Source organism: Camelus dromedarius, chromosome 8 (assembly GCF_036321535.1).
Source record: "Camelus dromedarius isolate mCamDro1 chromosome 8, mCamDro1.pat, whole genome shotgun sequence".
NCBI classification, from domain to species: Eukaryota; Metazoa; Chordata; class Mammalia; order Artiodactyla; family Camelidae; genus Camelus; species Camelus dromedarius.
In genome coordinates this window covers 69,209,649-69,223,288 of record NC_087443.1, presented here as the reverse complement: position 1 = coordinate 69,223,288, position 13,640 = coordinate 69,209,649, and the positions used below count along the sequence as shown (strand labels likewise).

At 44.7% G+C, this 13,640-nt stretch overlaps 1 protein-coding gene across 9 annotated transcripts in view; it reads left to right on the top strand.

Moving 5' to 3' along the window:
- ABLIM1 (actin binding LIM protein 1) overlaps positions 1–13,640 on the top strand; it is a 282,485-nt gene that overhangs the window by 103,534 nt on the left and 165,311 nt on the right. For 6 of the 9 annotated variants that reach the window (XM_064488466.1, XM_064488464.1, XM_064488462.1 and 3 more), the window contains exon 1: positions 8,608–8,901. The exons of the other annotated variants lie outside the window; for them this stretch is intronic. In XM_064488466.1, the coding sequence (XP_064344536.1) occupies positions 8,886–8,901 (16 nt within the window). In that variant the 5' untranslated portion in view covers positions 8,608–8,885. Of the gene's footprint in view, positions 1–8,607; positions 8,902–13,640 lie in introns of those variants that run through there. 9 annotated transcript variants of the gene reach the window in all.

Below are 13,640 nucleotides of genomic sequence, written 5' to 3'. Positions count from 1 at the left end.
AAGAGGATACAAGCAGCTACTTTCAACGTATTTCTTGGTTCGCTTTATCGCAATGCCAGGACTGGTCTAGTTCATTTTCTGTCTGTAGCAACTGGTGAAAAGATGCTGAGTGCAACCAACTTTGTATAACTCTTCCTGTGTTTGGAGAGGATCACAGTCTACTTGAAGCTCTTTTTGCTAAAGGGCAACCATTCCTTTCTTCAAACCTTTATGTAGCATTTTCTCAGGATTTCTGAGTCCAATCCCTTTCTACCTCCTTTGAGAGTCATTTAGGTTAAATACCTGTGCTGTTTGCCCTACTAGCACGTAAGCTCATCCAGCAAGGGCTTAGTCTAGGCGTCTTTGACCTTGATCAGCTTTATGAAGTTTTGTGAAGTTCTATGTATTATAGATGCTCAGTGAATATTTGTTAGCATAATTAATGAATCAGTAGTAATGTATTTCTTTTCATTCTTCCCTGAATTTTGCCCACTTTGCTTTCAACTGCATGATGCGAGTGCTTCATGCTGTTTTTGTGGCTACATTGCTTTTTTTTTTTTTTCTGTGTGCAAATTTAATAGCCAACGAAGCATATAGGTAAATGCTCAGCACTCTTAGTGTATTTTGACCAGGAAGGGAAAACTATATTATGTAACTGAGACTCAAAACCAACGAGAATTTAAGTTCTAAATATTTTCCTTCCTGTCCTGCCTCCAATCTCCCCGAACCCCAACAATCCAATACATATGCAGATTGTTTTCTATCTTGCTGGGGATTGGTGGGAAGGGACAAAGGAAAGAAACTACCTTCCATACCTCTTTCAGAGATACAGCCTGCGTGGCATATGGTACCAGCACATTCTTTGGTGGAATCATAGCAATGTGAAACTATTTGTTTAAAAATTTTGAACGAAAGTACGTGTATATATGTAAATACAATAGAACATCATTATAAAATGATTGATTTCTACAGGGCTTGATAAATGTCATAAACCACATCCTTCCCCCTAAAATATAACTGCAGGCTTAAAAGACATTTGGGGACATATTTGTTTATGAGGCAGTTGTGAGTTCTGACCCTTGTGACAAGAGTCAACCCAAAGAGCCTCATTTACATATTCTGAAGGAAGAAGCACTTCAGCACAGTGTGCGTGCATACAAATTCCATTGTGTTTGTACAATAAAGTGATCCAATTAATCACTGAGTCTCCTGAGGAAAAAAATAACATATTCTGTCTGATGAGCATAGTTGGTGTTTTTAGGGTATTGTTCTATTTAGAATCCGTCTAAAGTAGAGGACTGCTTGAAAGTGGTCAGTGGATTGAAACAAATTTTTCTTTTTTTTCAAGCATAACAATGTGGATAACTTAGATTCTCTTTTATGTCGCAATCCCCCCCCCCAAATCGACCAAGAGACAAGGATTTGAGGACAAGTCATTTACTTGGAAGGTAACCCCAGGAAACTCTGGTAAGGGAGTGAAGCCAATAAAAAGGTGAATTATCAAACTGGTTACCAGTGTGGGCAGCCAAAGCTCATTTGATTGGGAACTCTGGGAGATGCAGCTATGCCCCAGGGGTATCCCAGCCGAGGGACAAGGAAGCTGAGGTGTTGGTCTGCCACCTCCCCATCTGTCATTGGTTGAAAGCTCCTTCCAGGTGCATTAACTCATTCATTGTGATGTTTCTAGTAACCACATTTGACTTGTAGAGGTGAATGCCAAGGAGATACGAGTGTCCCCCAGAGCATATCATTACCCCTGGGCAGCGACTCTATGTTGGTAAATGAAAGTCTTGTCGTGAGGAATTCCATGGCATTTTCATGAATCTGCAGGTTAAATAACTGGAAACAAAAATAAAACACCACGTGAGTATCCTTAGAACCACTGTGTTATCTCTTTTTTCATTCATCAACCTCTCTGGAGAAAAGATGCTATGGAAATCCTGGATAGAAATAAATTACAAACAATTTTGGTCCTTGAACCGAGAATCGGGGGGGGGGGGGGCGGAAATCAGTAAAAAGGTCCATTATCTCTCTTTTAGAACCCTGAAGGTACATTTGCTTTTTGATACACGTGGGCTCCACTGTCCCATCAGACTTCACTCATAAAACACAAGGTCAAAGATAAAATTACTACAAATCTCAATGTGACAAGAGCAGAGCATTAACCAAATGGAGGGCCCATCCGAGCACAGGGCCCTACACCGCTTCCCAGATGACACGCCCGTGAAGGCGGCCTGGTCCTCCCCACAGCCTCACGAGTGGAGGGTGTTGTCACTGTCCACAGGTGAGATGCTGAAACCCAGAGAGGAGGTAACGCGCCTGAGATCACTGAGCCTGTGGCAGAGCTGGAATACAAACCCCAGCTGTCTGACCAAGGGGCCTATGTGGCCAGTGTGGCATGATGGAATAACCATGGGGGAGGAGCCGACATTGGGGGTTTTGCCCATTTCCAAGTTATCATGTACCCTTGAACAAGTCTGCCTTAGTTAGGACTTTGGTCTTCATCTTACACGAGCATGAAGTTGATGCCTGGTTTTCATCCAAGTTATAGCTTTCCACAAACCAGAGTGTGGGCTGCGTGGTCCCTTCTCTCCTTGTCCTAAGAACCAGAGAGACCCCCAGAGACATGTGTTGAGTGACAATGCCGCCCTTCCTACAGCAGCACTTGCGCTAAAGGCCATGCACTTTGCATGCTTTATTTGGCCTGTCCCTCAGATGTTGGCTGAAATGTCCCAGGAGAATGAGAAAGCAGTTACCTTCTGGGAGCATACCAGGGCATATTCAGAGTGAAGGGGGCAAATGGAAGCTTTGTAGACCTTGCAAAAATTCTGTGACACACCCACACATACCCGCACACAAACTGCTGTGAAATTTTTTAATTGTCTGTCTGTGTAAACCATGCACAGGAATACTATTCCTTGAGAATAATTAGACAGGGTGGATGATTGAGTTGCAGCTGACAAGACTTGAGAATGTGGATCTGGGTACACCATCTTCCCCTGTCCAGCCAAGGATGAACCCAGCAAGCCACAGTGGTGATGCTGTTCACCTGGCAGGTCCTAGCGTAAGAAGTCTGAGAGCCAACAAAGGAGAAGGTATCAGGAGGGAAGATCTTATATACAGACAAGGCAAAATGTAATTTTGTTTCCATTGTGCCAGGTCTTCTGGAAATGCCAAAGAAGTCATCAATGTACATTGATGCATCTTGACTCAAAAAATATGCAGGGGGTGTGGGTGTGTGTGTGTGTGTGCGTGTGCTTGGGGACAGGGAAAGCGAGGGCTTTTATGACCTCTGTGGAAGCAAAGAGCCAACAAAGCAAAGGGAGGGCCCGTGGCCTTGGATTCTGACAAACCTCTTTCCTCAAGCATAAAGTGTAACAATATTATCTTCTCCAGTTGTTAGTAGGATTAAGTGAGGTGATAAATAAATGTAAAGAGACTAGAATGGTGGCAGAAACATAATAAGCACCTTGTCAATGGCAGCAAAAGGGTGTTAAGGGTTAGTTATAAAGGAGACTTTGTAAAATGCTACCTGGTTAAGTTCATTTCAACCTGTTTCCCTCTGAGGTGAATTATTGGTTTGCATCTTGGTAAATACTTTCAAGCAACCTCTAAATTTATATACATATATATAAATAATATGAGACTGAATGTACTTTTACTTCACTTGAGTAAGATTTTGAAATCAGTCTTTTTGACTATAAAAATGAACACTTAGCCAGCATTTTGACTTACTCTGGTAACCCAGTGACATTTATTTCCTAATAGTCATCAAATATTGAATTCCTACTTTGTGTCTATCACTATGTGAATGCAGATATTCACATGTGATCGCTCCCCTCAGAGAGCCCACAGTCTTTTGCAAAAATAGAGATGCAGATCCTTCATTGCAATGTAGTCACATTCAGAGCACTGGTGACGTTAAGTATCAGAAAGAAGGGAGTGTTGCCAGGGAAAGCATCACAGTTCCAGATGACAGAAAATGACCATTTCCCCCTCCCCCCCAATAACTGTATTTCTACCTAGAAAATGTTGGGGGAAAAGATAAAATTAATAGTAAATTGTTGGGGAAAAGTAATTTGGAACTATTTCTGAACTTCTCATGTGCCTGAAATTTGGCTAAAATCCATGAAACTCTGCACTATCAAAAGATCCTTTGAATTCTGGTAATAGGTTCCAGCTCACTCGTAGGATAATGGCTTGTTTTATGCTCCCTCTGCAGTTTATATCTTTAGTGGATTATTTATAGAGAGCTTTAAATATACCCTAATAATTTTTCGTAAGCTGCAACCTATTGCTGAGATCCAAACTCAGAATTGGCTTTTGAGAAGTACCTTGGGGAAGTTTTGGATACAAATGTAAAATAATTCTACTTGAAGAACTCATGGAAAAGAACTTTACTGGGCATTGATTCTGTGAGATTCACATGGAAAAAATCCTAAGAATTCTCTGTTGAGGACATGAGAGTAGGATCAAGGGAGCTTAGACATGTAAGAATTTGCCTCAGACTGTAGGGAACTCTGGAATCATCACTTGTGATACATTTTCATTAAGACTGGCAAATGTCAGGACGGTTGTTATTTTAGCCAACTGAGAGGACAGAGGCTGTGTTTTAGAAGTGGCGGCCTGGGCTATTGCTATGTTTATAAATTTCATGTTCGTTCAGCTCCTACCAGGCAGGCCAGTGTGCTCAGCCTGTCAGTGGTCCTTACTCACTTTAAGGAGCTGGTGCAGCTCAAGCCTCATCCCGGAAAATCTGAATCATCAGACGTTGCATGGGACGAGGTGTATGCGTTTAAGCATCCCTAGTGTTTTTATCGCTGGAGGTTTGCAGCCTGTGTTCTTGGGAGTCTAGAATAGCATGGAACCCTCCTTACCTTCATGGAGCTCACAGCCTCATTGTGGACATGAAGCTGTGTGTACTTGAGGATAAGCGAATATCAAATGGTTTGTGCTACTTAAAATGTTATGTGTGGGATGTGCGTGGCTATCGTTTTAGTCTACTTTTCAGGGAAATATGTAAATGAACTAATAAACAGACACTTTCTGGGCATGTCTGCTAAACACTGGATGTGCACACACCAACATAATCCAATTTGAAGGAAGGAGGAGGCAGTAATGGTTGGAAACACATCATGGCAGACCCTGAAATGCAACCAAAGTCTTTTGAACTTAATTTGGAAAGAAATAGGTAGGTCAGGTTTGAGACTCTCATCCTATCGCTTCTAAGGTCCAACCTCCTTAGCGTGGCATTCAGAGCCCTTCACGACCCACCCCCCCGACCTTAGCTTGAGCCTCCCCCTGCCCCCTGTGAACAGTGAGCTTGATGCGTTCTTGCCCTGTTATCTCCTCTTGGAATGATCTTCCCCCTTTCATCACTTGGGCAGCCCTATCTTGCCTCTTCACTTCTACTAGAAGCCTCTCCTGACTCCTCAGATTGGACTCAGCACTGCCCTACACCCTGTGGACCTACTTCTGTCTTAGCATCTTCCTAATTTCATTGAGAGTTTTGTGTGTATGTATCTGCTCCGCTAGACAGGCAACTCCAGAGCAGTGGCTTCTCCCTTCTTGCTTTGGTACAGCCGGCCTAGTACCTGGCAGAGATAGATGGTCCATGAATGTCTGCAGTGGGGTTGATAGATGTAGATGTTAAACAGAAAGCAGATAACAAACTCATTCTTGAATTTTCTCTCAGCTGGATTCTGCTAGAAAGAATTTTGAGTGCTCTTCTGCCAATGAATCCAAAGGTGTTGAGGGATGTGTGATACCTGGAAACCTGAGGTTCCGGGGCCATGGAGGGGTCTTGAAATTCCTGCTCTGTGGATACACAAGCTGTAGGCAATCTGTGGCTCTGTAGAAGAGAGACAGCAATGAGGGAGTGGACTCCACCAGGCTGCTTTTTTTCAAGTTGTCACATTTCCTTCTTAATTGGCATGACTTTTGTGGGAATAATGTACTCTTGGATTTTTGCCAAGAATGGTTGTATGCTCGCAAAGCTTTCCTCTCTAACAAAATGGGTTCTGTCCCTTGGTCACTTGTGGACAACCCTTGCTTCATTTTGTGAGTGAATGAAAAGTGGCAGTGAGTCAGCGTGGGAGATAAAACAAGAAATGAACCCACCAGTTGGTGTCTGCATTATGAAGTCTTATCTCATCTGAGTGGAGTGAGACTGAGGTAAGTTCTTTGGAAATCTTCTCTAGAAATAAGAATGAAAAGTCCTGCGACCTTATAAACCTTACATTTAAAATTTTTTTTTTCATTTATTTTTGTGGCACTTCTTTTAGCTTTAACTGCAGAAAACATCTATGCTTTGCTTCTGTTCTCAAAGCTCTTAACTATTTGGCCCTGAGCAAGGAGACAAAAACAATTCGGTTTTACTCTGCAACATTCCAAAAATAACTTTAGTAATACCCTCTTTGGTTATCTTAAAAGTGCAGAGTGGACGCTTTTATCGTAAAGTGGAGTGTCTGACCGTTTGAGGGGGGGACTTTAGCCGTATGACTGTTATTTAGCAACTAAACGGTGGTGACTCATTCACTTTGACTGTGATACAGGAAAGTTCTTTGCATGGAAAACACAGGAGGGGGGAAGTCTCTCTGAACCACTATGTAGTATTTTCCTTTGGAAAAGGCTTCTCTGAAAATGAATAGGCACCAGCTGTTTCTCGGCTGGCTTAGTCTCCAAATTTGCCAGAGAGCCCTCCTCAACCAGGGTTTCAGTGCAGTTTATCCTCAAAGGTACACAAAGGTAGGTTCATAGCTGTAATAAGGGATCAGTTTGGTTAATAAACTGAAATCTCAGGATTAAAAATTGTCATGCTGAGTCAAAGAGAAATTGGACCGATTGCATTTCTAGGATCTGGAACATGCATGTGTGATGTAGTGTGGACTAGAAAACCAATGGTGTTTTACTCTCATGGTCCATTGGTGGGGGGAGGCGGGTAGAAGGAGAGACACAAGCCAGTGCACTGTGCTCTTAGCTTTGCTCTGAATGACATGAAAGCCTTGGGGAGGAGTGCCTCAGTGAGGTGCTAATCTATTTAGGCAGCAAAAATATAATAAGATAAATTCACCTGCTAGGCTCACAGCACCAAACTAATTCCAGCTCTCTGAGTTTCATTGTGCTTGTCAGCATCTCTTTGAGGGCTCTGAGGGCAGTAGGAATGGGAGAGGCAGACCATGCAGCTCTAGCCATGAACATTTGGGGATGGAAAGGGCTTGTCTCCTCCTGCTCTTGGGCCCTGCTCATCCCTCTGGACCTGAAGTCCTGCTGCTCTCATGTTTGGCTCTTATTTATGAATGGAGGTTAGAGAAGCCGCTTAAAGGCTCTTTAGTGCTTACCCTCCAGCTGGCCGCTGACTTAGGGAAAATCTGACCCTATGAGACTGCAGTGGGGGCAGGGAGGACTGTGGGTGAAGTTTGTGTCACCAAAAAGATGACCAGGGGGGTTAGAGGGACCTTAGCCCTTTTGTACAGGCAGAGAAGCCCGGGCTATTAATAGTAAAGCCCCGAATCACAGATGTAGGAATGTCACAGCTGCTTGAGCTCTGCCACTGTCACCGGCAGAAAACCAGCCATGAAGGCCTGGCCCAGCCCCGCCCAGCATCATTTCAGCTATAAACAACCTCGGAGTCAAAGATGAGGCAGGTTGATTGACTTCATTCCTTTCTGTTACCCCAGGCTCTCTGAGACCCAACACGGTACAATATTTGCAGTAAATACAGCCTAATCCTGGCTGTGCATTCTGGTTCTAAAAGATGTGCCGGCCATCTGCTGCCTTTGTGTCTCCTACTCACCGCATTTCTCCCACGTGGATGTATGTGACGCGTGGTGGGGAGACAGGTGCTGGAATGGGTGGGCTTGGTGAACTCCCCCTCCCCCATGAAGTCACCTGCTCCCCGGAGATGGACCTGTGACCCTGCAGGTCAGAAATCGGAAGTCCTTTCACTTGTCACTTGCCAGGCTTTGGTGCTGCTGCTGGATCAGACTTAGGCTGGTGAGGGGTGCAGGGTGAAAGATGGCCCCCCACTTTGTGGCTGGGAGGTCTCCTCTCTCACATATACGCCATGGAGGGGCTTGTCTAGAAAACTCTAAAGAAGCAGGGAGAAGGTGAACGTCAGAATCCTACCTAACTGGATAAGTCAGATTTTTACTTTGATCTTGAATTTGACCCTGGATGAGAAATTGAATCCCGAAAGATCCTCTTCCCTGGCTCCCTCTCCTGGCCCCAGCCAGCCCCTCACCTTCTCCCCCCATTCAGGTAACCAGGAAGGGAGCATCAGGGCAAATCCGATGTCATTATTCATTTTTCATTATACTTAAGCTTCTAGGACCTTAAAAGTCAAAGAAAACGAACTTGAAGGAGTCACTAGCATTATTTTTCTAAGGCTAATAAGAAGCTGAACTGGGAGCAGCAGTAACAGGAAACTAATAAGCTAACAGTTGACTAGTTTACTTATTGCAACAGTCCCTGGCTGTTCCCCGTCCCCTCCTCCCGCTTTCTGGCAATCATTTATCAGACCCCAGGAGGGGGCCAGGGCTTGGAGCGTTTTGATGCCCGTTTCCCAGCGCGAGGAATGCTGCGTGGTGTCAGTGACCAGAGATTAGGGCGGTGGAATTTTGCATTTGTTACAGCAGCAGCTGTAGCGCGTGGTTTCAGCCGAAGGGCAGCGTCCCGAGCAGGGCGCGGCTGCAGCTTGGTGGCAGCTATCGCTGGGGCGGGCACCGGAGCTCGGCCCTCGGAGATGGGGGCGGGATTTTAGAAAGCAGCCCGGGACCTCGCCAGTGGATGCCGGGGGCTCTTCCTCGTTGCCTCTGCCGCCGCCCATCTCTCTTCCCAGGGGCGCTCCCACTCCCAGACTTTGTTCCTGTTTCCCTGGGCGCTGCTCACCAAAGGCCCCGGTTGCCATGGTGAAGGAGAAAGGTAATTATAAATATCGATCACTGTGCGTGGTTGCAGAAGTTGGACTGGTGCTGCCGAGCTCGGCCACCTAACGGGGTGTGATCAATGGCAAGCCGGGCAGACATGTTCTTGGTGCGAGTGTCTGTATTGTGAAGTCCGGACTTCCGGGGAACCGAGCCTTACTTCTTTAAGAGCCTTTCATTTAGTCGCGGCGTTGGAAGCACACCCTATTTCTGGAGTGTTTGCGCAGCCGAGCTCCTGGGTGTGTGTCTCTTTTGATTGCTATTGCATTTTGAATTTCTGGTTGTGTTTGAGACTTGCCTTCCCGCCCCTATCCTAGCCTTCATTCTTCCTCACTTACCCCACCCAAATCAATAAATGAATGAAGATATGTCATGAAAGGGTCCTTCCACCAGGTTTGTGCTATGTTGGGACCTGCCCAAGCCTAGATGGGACTGGCTGGAAGGAGAAGCGGGCTGTTTTAAATGTTCCAGGTGTGCAGCTGTAATTACCTGTCATTTCAGTGGCATCCCTTGTCACTCCTCCAAACAACTTAAAGGATGTGTTACATGTCAAAGGTGGCAAATCATGCCTTAGGAAAAATGTGCAGGGGAGAGGGTGGGCAGCTCTGGGCAGGTGTGCAGGATTTCTGAACTGGGTGTGGTCCTGAAAGGTAAATTAAATCTTTCGGAATAGAATTATAGCTTAAATTATTAATCTGGGAAATATAAAAGAGCACAACAATGTTTGATTTTAATTATCCAAGTAATATATCCATATGTCTTATGTTAAGAAAGTGAAACGTCACAGGAGACTAGAGAGTGAAAGATGAAATCCTGTCCATCTCAATTCCCCTTTCTCTCAAAATCGTTAATAGCTTGCATCTTTCTAGACCTTCTACACCAGAATAAGGTAGGTAGGTAAGTAGGCAGGTAGGTAAGTAGGTAGGTAGGTAGATAGATAGAAGTATTAAAAAAGGATCATTCTCTGATTATTTTCCTGACTTGATTTTTTTCTCTTAATACTATATCTTAGCGACTTTTACCATGTGATTTTATAATGTGAGTAACTGCCCCTTAATTTTGCTTCTTGGTAAGCTTAGATTTATTCTGCCACATTTTCTGACTGTGGAATACTTTACTCCATAAACATAGACATCTGCTCTTTTGGAGCTGTCTTGAACATTTCAGTGATTTATCTTTATCTACTTTCTCTTAAAGCCCCTACAGAGAATAAATGTGAGGTGAACATGCTGAACTCAGACTGATACTTATTGCTGGAAACTCGGTTCAGGTTTATTATACTAACGGATGGATGGAGAAATAGGATCATGACAGCTAACCGTGTTAAAGCTGCACCTTAGGACAAAGAGAAACATGGCTTTGCTCTACCCATTCGGCTTCTGTGTGTCTTTCGTAAATCACTCGGTTTAGCTTGGTTTACTTTTTCACTAAGTGCTAATTGAATGAAATTATTTGGTGCTTCGAATAGTGTTTCCTCTCTTTTGAGGGGGCTTCCAGGAACCCTCAGAGTAACAGATAAAAGATGTTGATATTTAATAAAGGTCAAGTCTCTTCAGTTTTACCTCCCCCACCACTGGGACAGCTCAGCTCTGATCTCTATTGCTAGTGGATTTGAGTTTGTTTCCCGAGGGGGAGGAGTCTGTGAGTGGTGGGAATTCCCGATTCCGTTCTCCCGGGGCCAGGGGAAGCCTAACTTACTGTGTGTGGGGAATGTATGTCAGTGGTCCCCAAACAGCAACTCTTTTTAAGGCGTTGCAGACTTCCCAAAGCTCAGATTGCCTGTGTTCAGGTTTGCTTTAGAAATCAGTAGCCACTTTCTAACTGGAACACTTTGGACAGGCCACCAGGAGGTCACATACTAGTATTATCTTAGCCCTTAGCCCCTGATTAAAGGCTGTTCCTGTTTTATTTTGAGGTCTGTGTTATTTCTATGCTGCTGCCTCCCAGCTCCCTGATTGCACTGACCTCACCAACAGCAGCGGCAGGCAGGATTTTTGGCAAATACACAAGGGCTTCCATGGAGAGAAAGGAACTTCATTATAGCTTTTAAAGTGAGACGGGCACAGGAATGCATGTAGTCCAGGCATTCATCCTAGATGTGAGAAAACTGGGCTTCAGAAAGGGGAAGCAAATTGCTCAAAATCACAGTGAGTAATTGGCCCAAGCACTCGCCCTCTGTGTTCCATCAGAGGTGGACGCAGCTCAGTGTCTGCACTCACCGCAGCGTGCAGACCCTCACCCGCTCCATCACTGGTGCACAGCTTGGTGCCTGCCCATCGCAGAGTCTCAAAGCTGAAACAGGTTGGCCTGTTGTCCAAGCTGGACCTGGAACCTGTATCTTCTGATTTGAGACCTTTCTGGTCCTCTCCATTTCCCCTGGCTCCCAGAGGGGCCTACCTTCTTCTTCCTCCTGGAGCTGGTGCGAACCACCCTTGAGTGAGCTTCGATCGTGGCAGCTTCCTTCCTGAGGAACATGGGAAGCCTTCTGAAGGAGTGAGATAGATTGACCCTCTGTTACACTCACCACTTGGAGATGGTTTAGCTCACATTGGGTTGTGCCACCATTTTCTCTCCTGGATAAAGTGTCCAAGTATCTATCTGGTTTGGGATTGACACTGATTGGAAAGAAAGCATCCTGGCAAATCACACCTCTGTGAGTGTCGAGTGACATTTGCTGACATGCTTTGACCGTCATTATCTTTTGCTCTGACCAGGCACCCATCCACTTCCAGTGGCAGACACTTATTGATCCGGGAATCTTGATGAAATGGTTATTTCTTCGCGATGTTCAAGGGCATCTTACCCTTGCTGTATCCGGTAACAAAGAAGCAGGAAAGGTTTTTGTGGGTTAATCAGTCAATATCTGTCTTCCCGGATACACTCTCCTCAACCTAAACTCCAGAGGCCCACTCTGCTCATTTAAAAACTGGAATTGTCTAGCTTATGTGTGTTCTGGTGCAAGTTTTAAAAATAAACACAAAAGGGATGTGCTTCTTTCTGTTAGAGAAAGCAAGAATAAGCAAACGCTAGAGATTAAGTTATGTAAACACTCATTTATTTAAATAATAAGGGAGGCTTATGGTTTGGAAATCATGTGAGAGAATAAGAATTTAGCAATCTAGCAGCGACGGGAGGTCATGTCAAGGAAAATAGAGTTCTACACTTGAGCACTTGATTTTGCAGTTTGTTTTGTTTCCCAGAAGTTTTCTGCCACAGTTGGATGACCCAACTTGCTTTCAGGGTGGAACAGGACCCGGTGAAACTCATTCTAGTTCACCCTCGATGGAGTGATGTTCACTCGCTACTTGACATTCAGGTGTATCTCACACGCACACACACATACACACACACACACACACACACACACACACAGCAATCTTGTTCTTGGCCACTTCTGAGAACAGTAGCCTACCGGGTCTCCAATGTGTCCTACAGGCTGGCATCAAAGTAATCCTCTTAGGACACTGATGTCATCATATTTCCAGCTCAAAAACCTAAATGAGCGACAAGGTAAAGTTCAAGGCTTCCTGCTAGTCATTGAGGATTCTCCCCAAGTCCTTAAATTACCTCCTCCCCATGCCATCTAAGCCCATCTTGTTTTATTTTTATCTTTAATGTCATTACTACATCTGCAGGAACACATACTGAATAGCATACTTTGTGTTGAAAGCTTTACATACGTTGTCTCTAATCTTTGACCCCCAGCAAGGTCAGTAGTGCTGCTCCCCTTTGAGAGATGAGGAGGAGGAGTTTAGAAACTTGCCAGAGATCACTTAGCTAGAAAGCAAGAGAGCTGATTTTCTACCCAGGCCTGTCTGGCTCCAAAATCTGTGCTGATTGTACTTATGCTCCCTGCCCACCCACCCCATCCCCAGCCCCTGCTCCATTTTCTGTATTTGAAGAATCACAGAGGTGTATCCCTCCCCATCCTCAGTTGTTCTGTCCCCCCTACCCTGGTGAGAAATACATATATTCCCCTTTTCTGTATTTGCCCAACACCTAACTCACGTTCTGCTTCCTTACAATGCTTTTCAAAGGCCCATCTCTTCTATAAATTCTTCTAGAATTACTCCGAGCACCTAAGTAAACACCAGAGAAATTAAATGAGAATCTGTCACCTGTACAACTTAAGAAAGAGTGTCTGTCTCTCTCTAAGTAGTTGACTTCATCTGTAGTCTTATAAAACAACCCTTACAGTTGCAGAGTGTTGCTAACTCTAATAGTATCTGTCCATCCCACCCCCATCCCACTTCTCCCGAAACACATACCCACAGAGACACTACCCATTCAGATGCATGCACACTGCCTCATGTGATCGACACCCATTTCTGTTCCATTCTCGGGGAATTCTGAGAACAAACTGTTCTCTGCCGTGTAACAATTCATCATACATCTGAGTCACCTTTCAGGCCCCCTGTTGGTGTCTAATAGCTTCTCCTGGATTTGTTTTCCAGCCCTGCTTCCCAGTGATGCTTAATGCCCCACTCCTACTCCAAGGAGGTTGTTCATTTCTCCTTAACTTGAAAAGCCCCGAGTTTTTCGAGGGCACACCAATGACAAGGACATTTCCTAAGTAAGGTCTAAAGGAATTGATTTAAGGAGATAGCATGACGCTATAAGCTTCAGAATAAATTGTCTTGGTAGGCGACTTATGCACACAATTCAGTTGTGAACTTTGCATCTTTGGAGGGAGAGGAGCTCCAGTTTTGTCATCGTATTCCACTCGAGAGTCAAAAA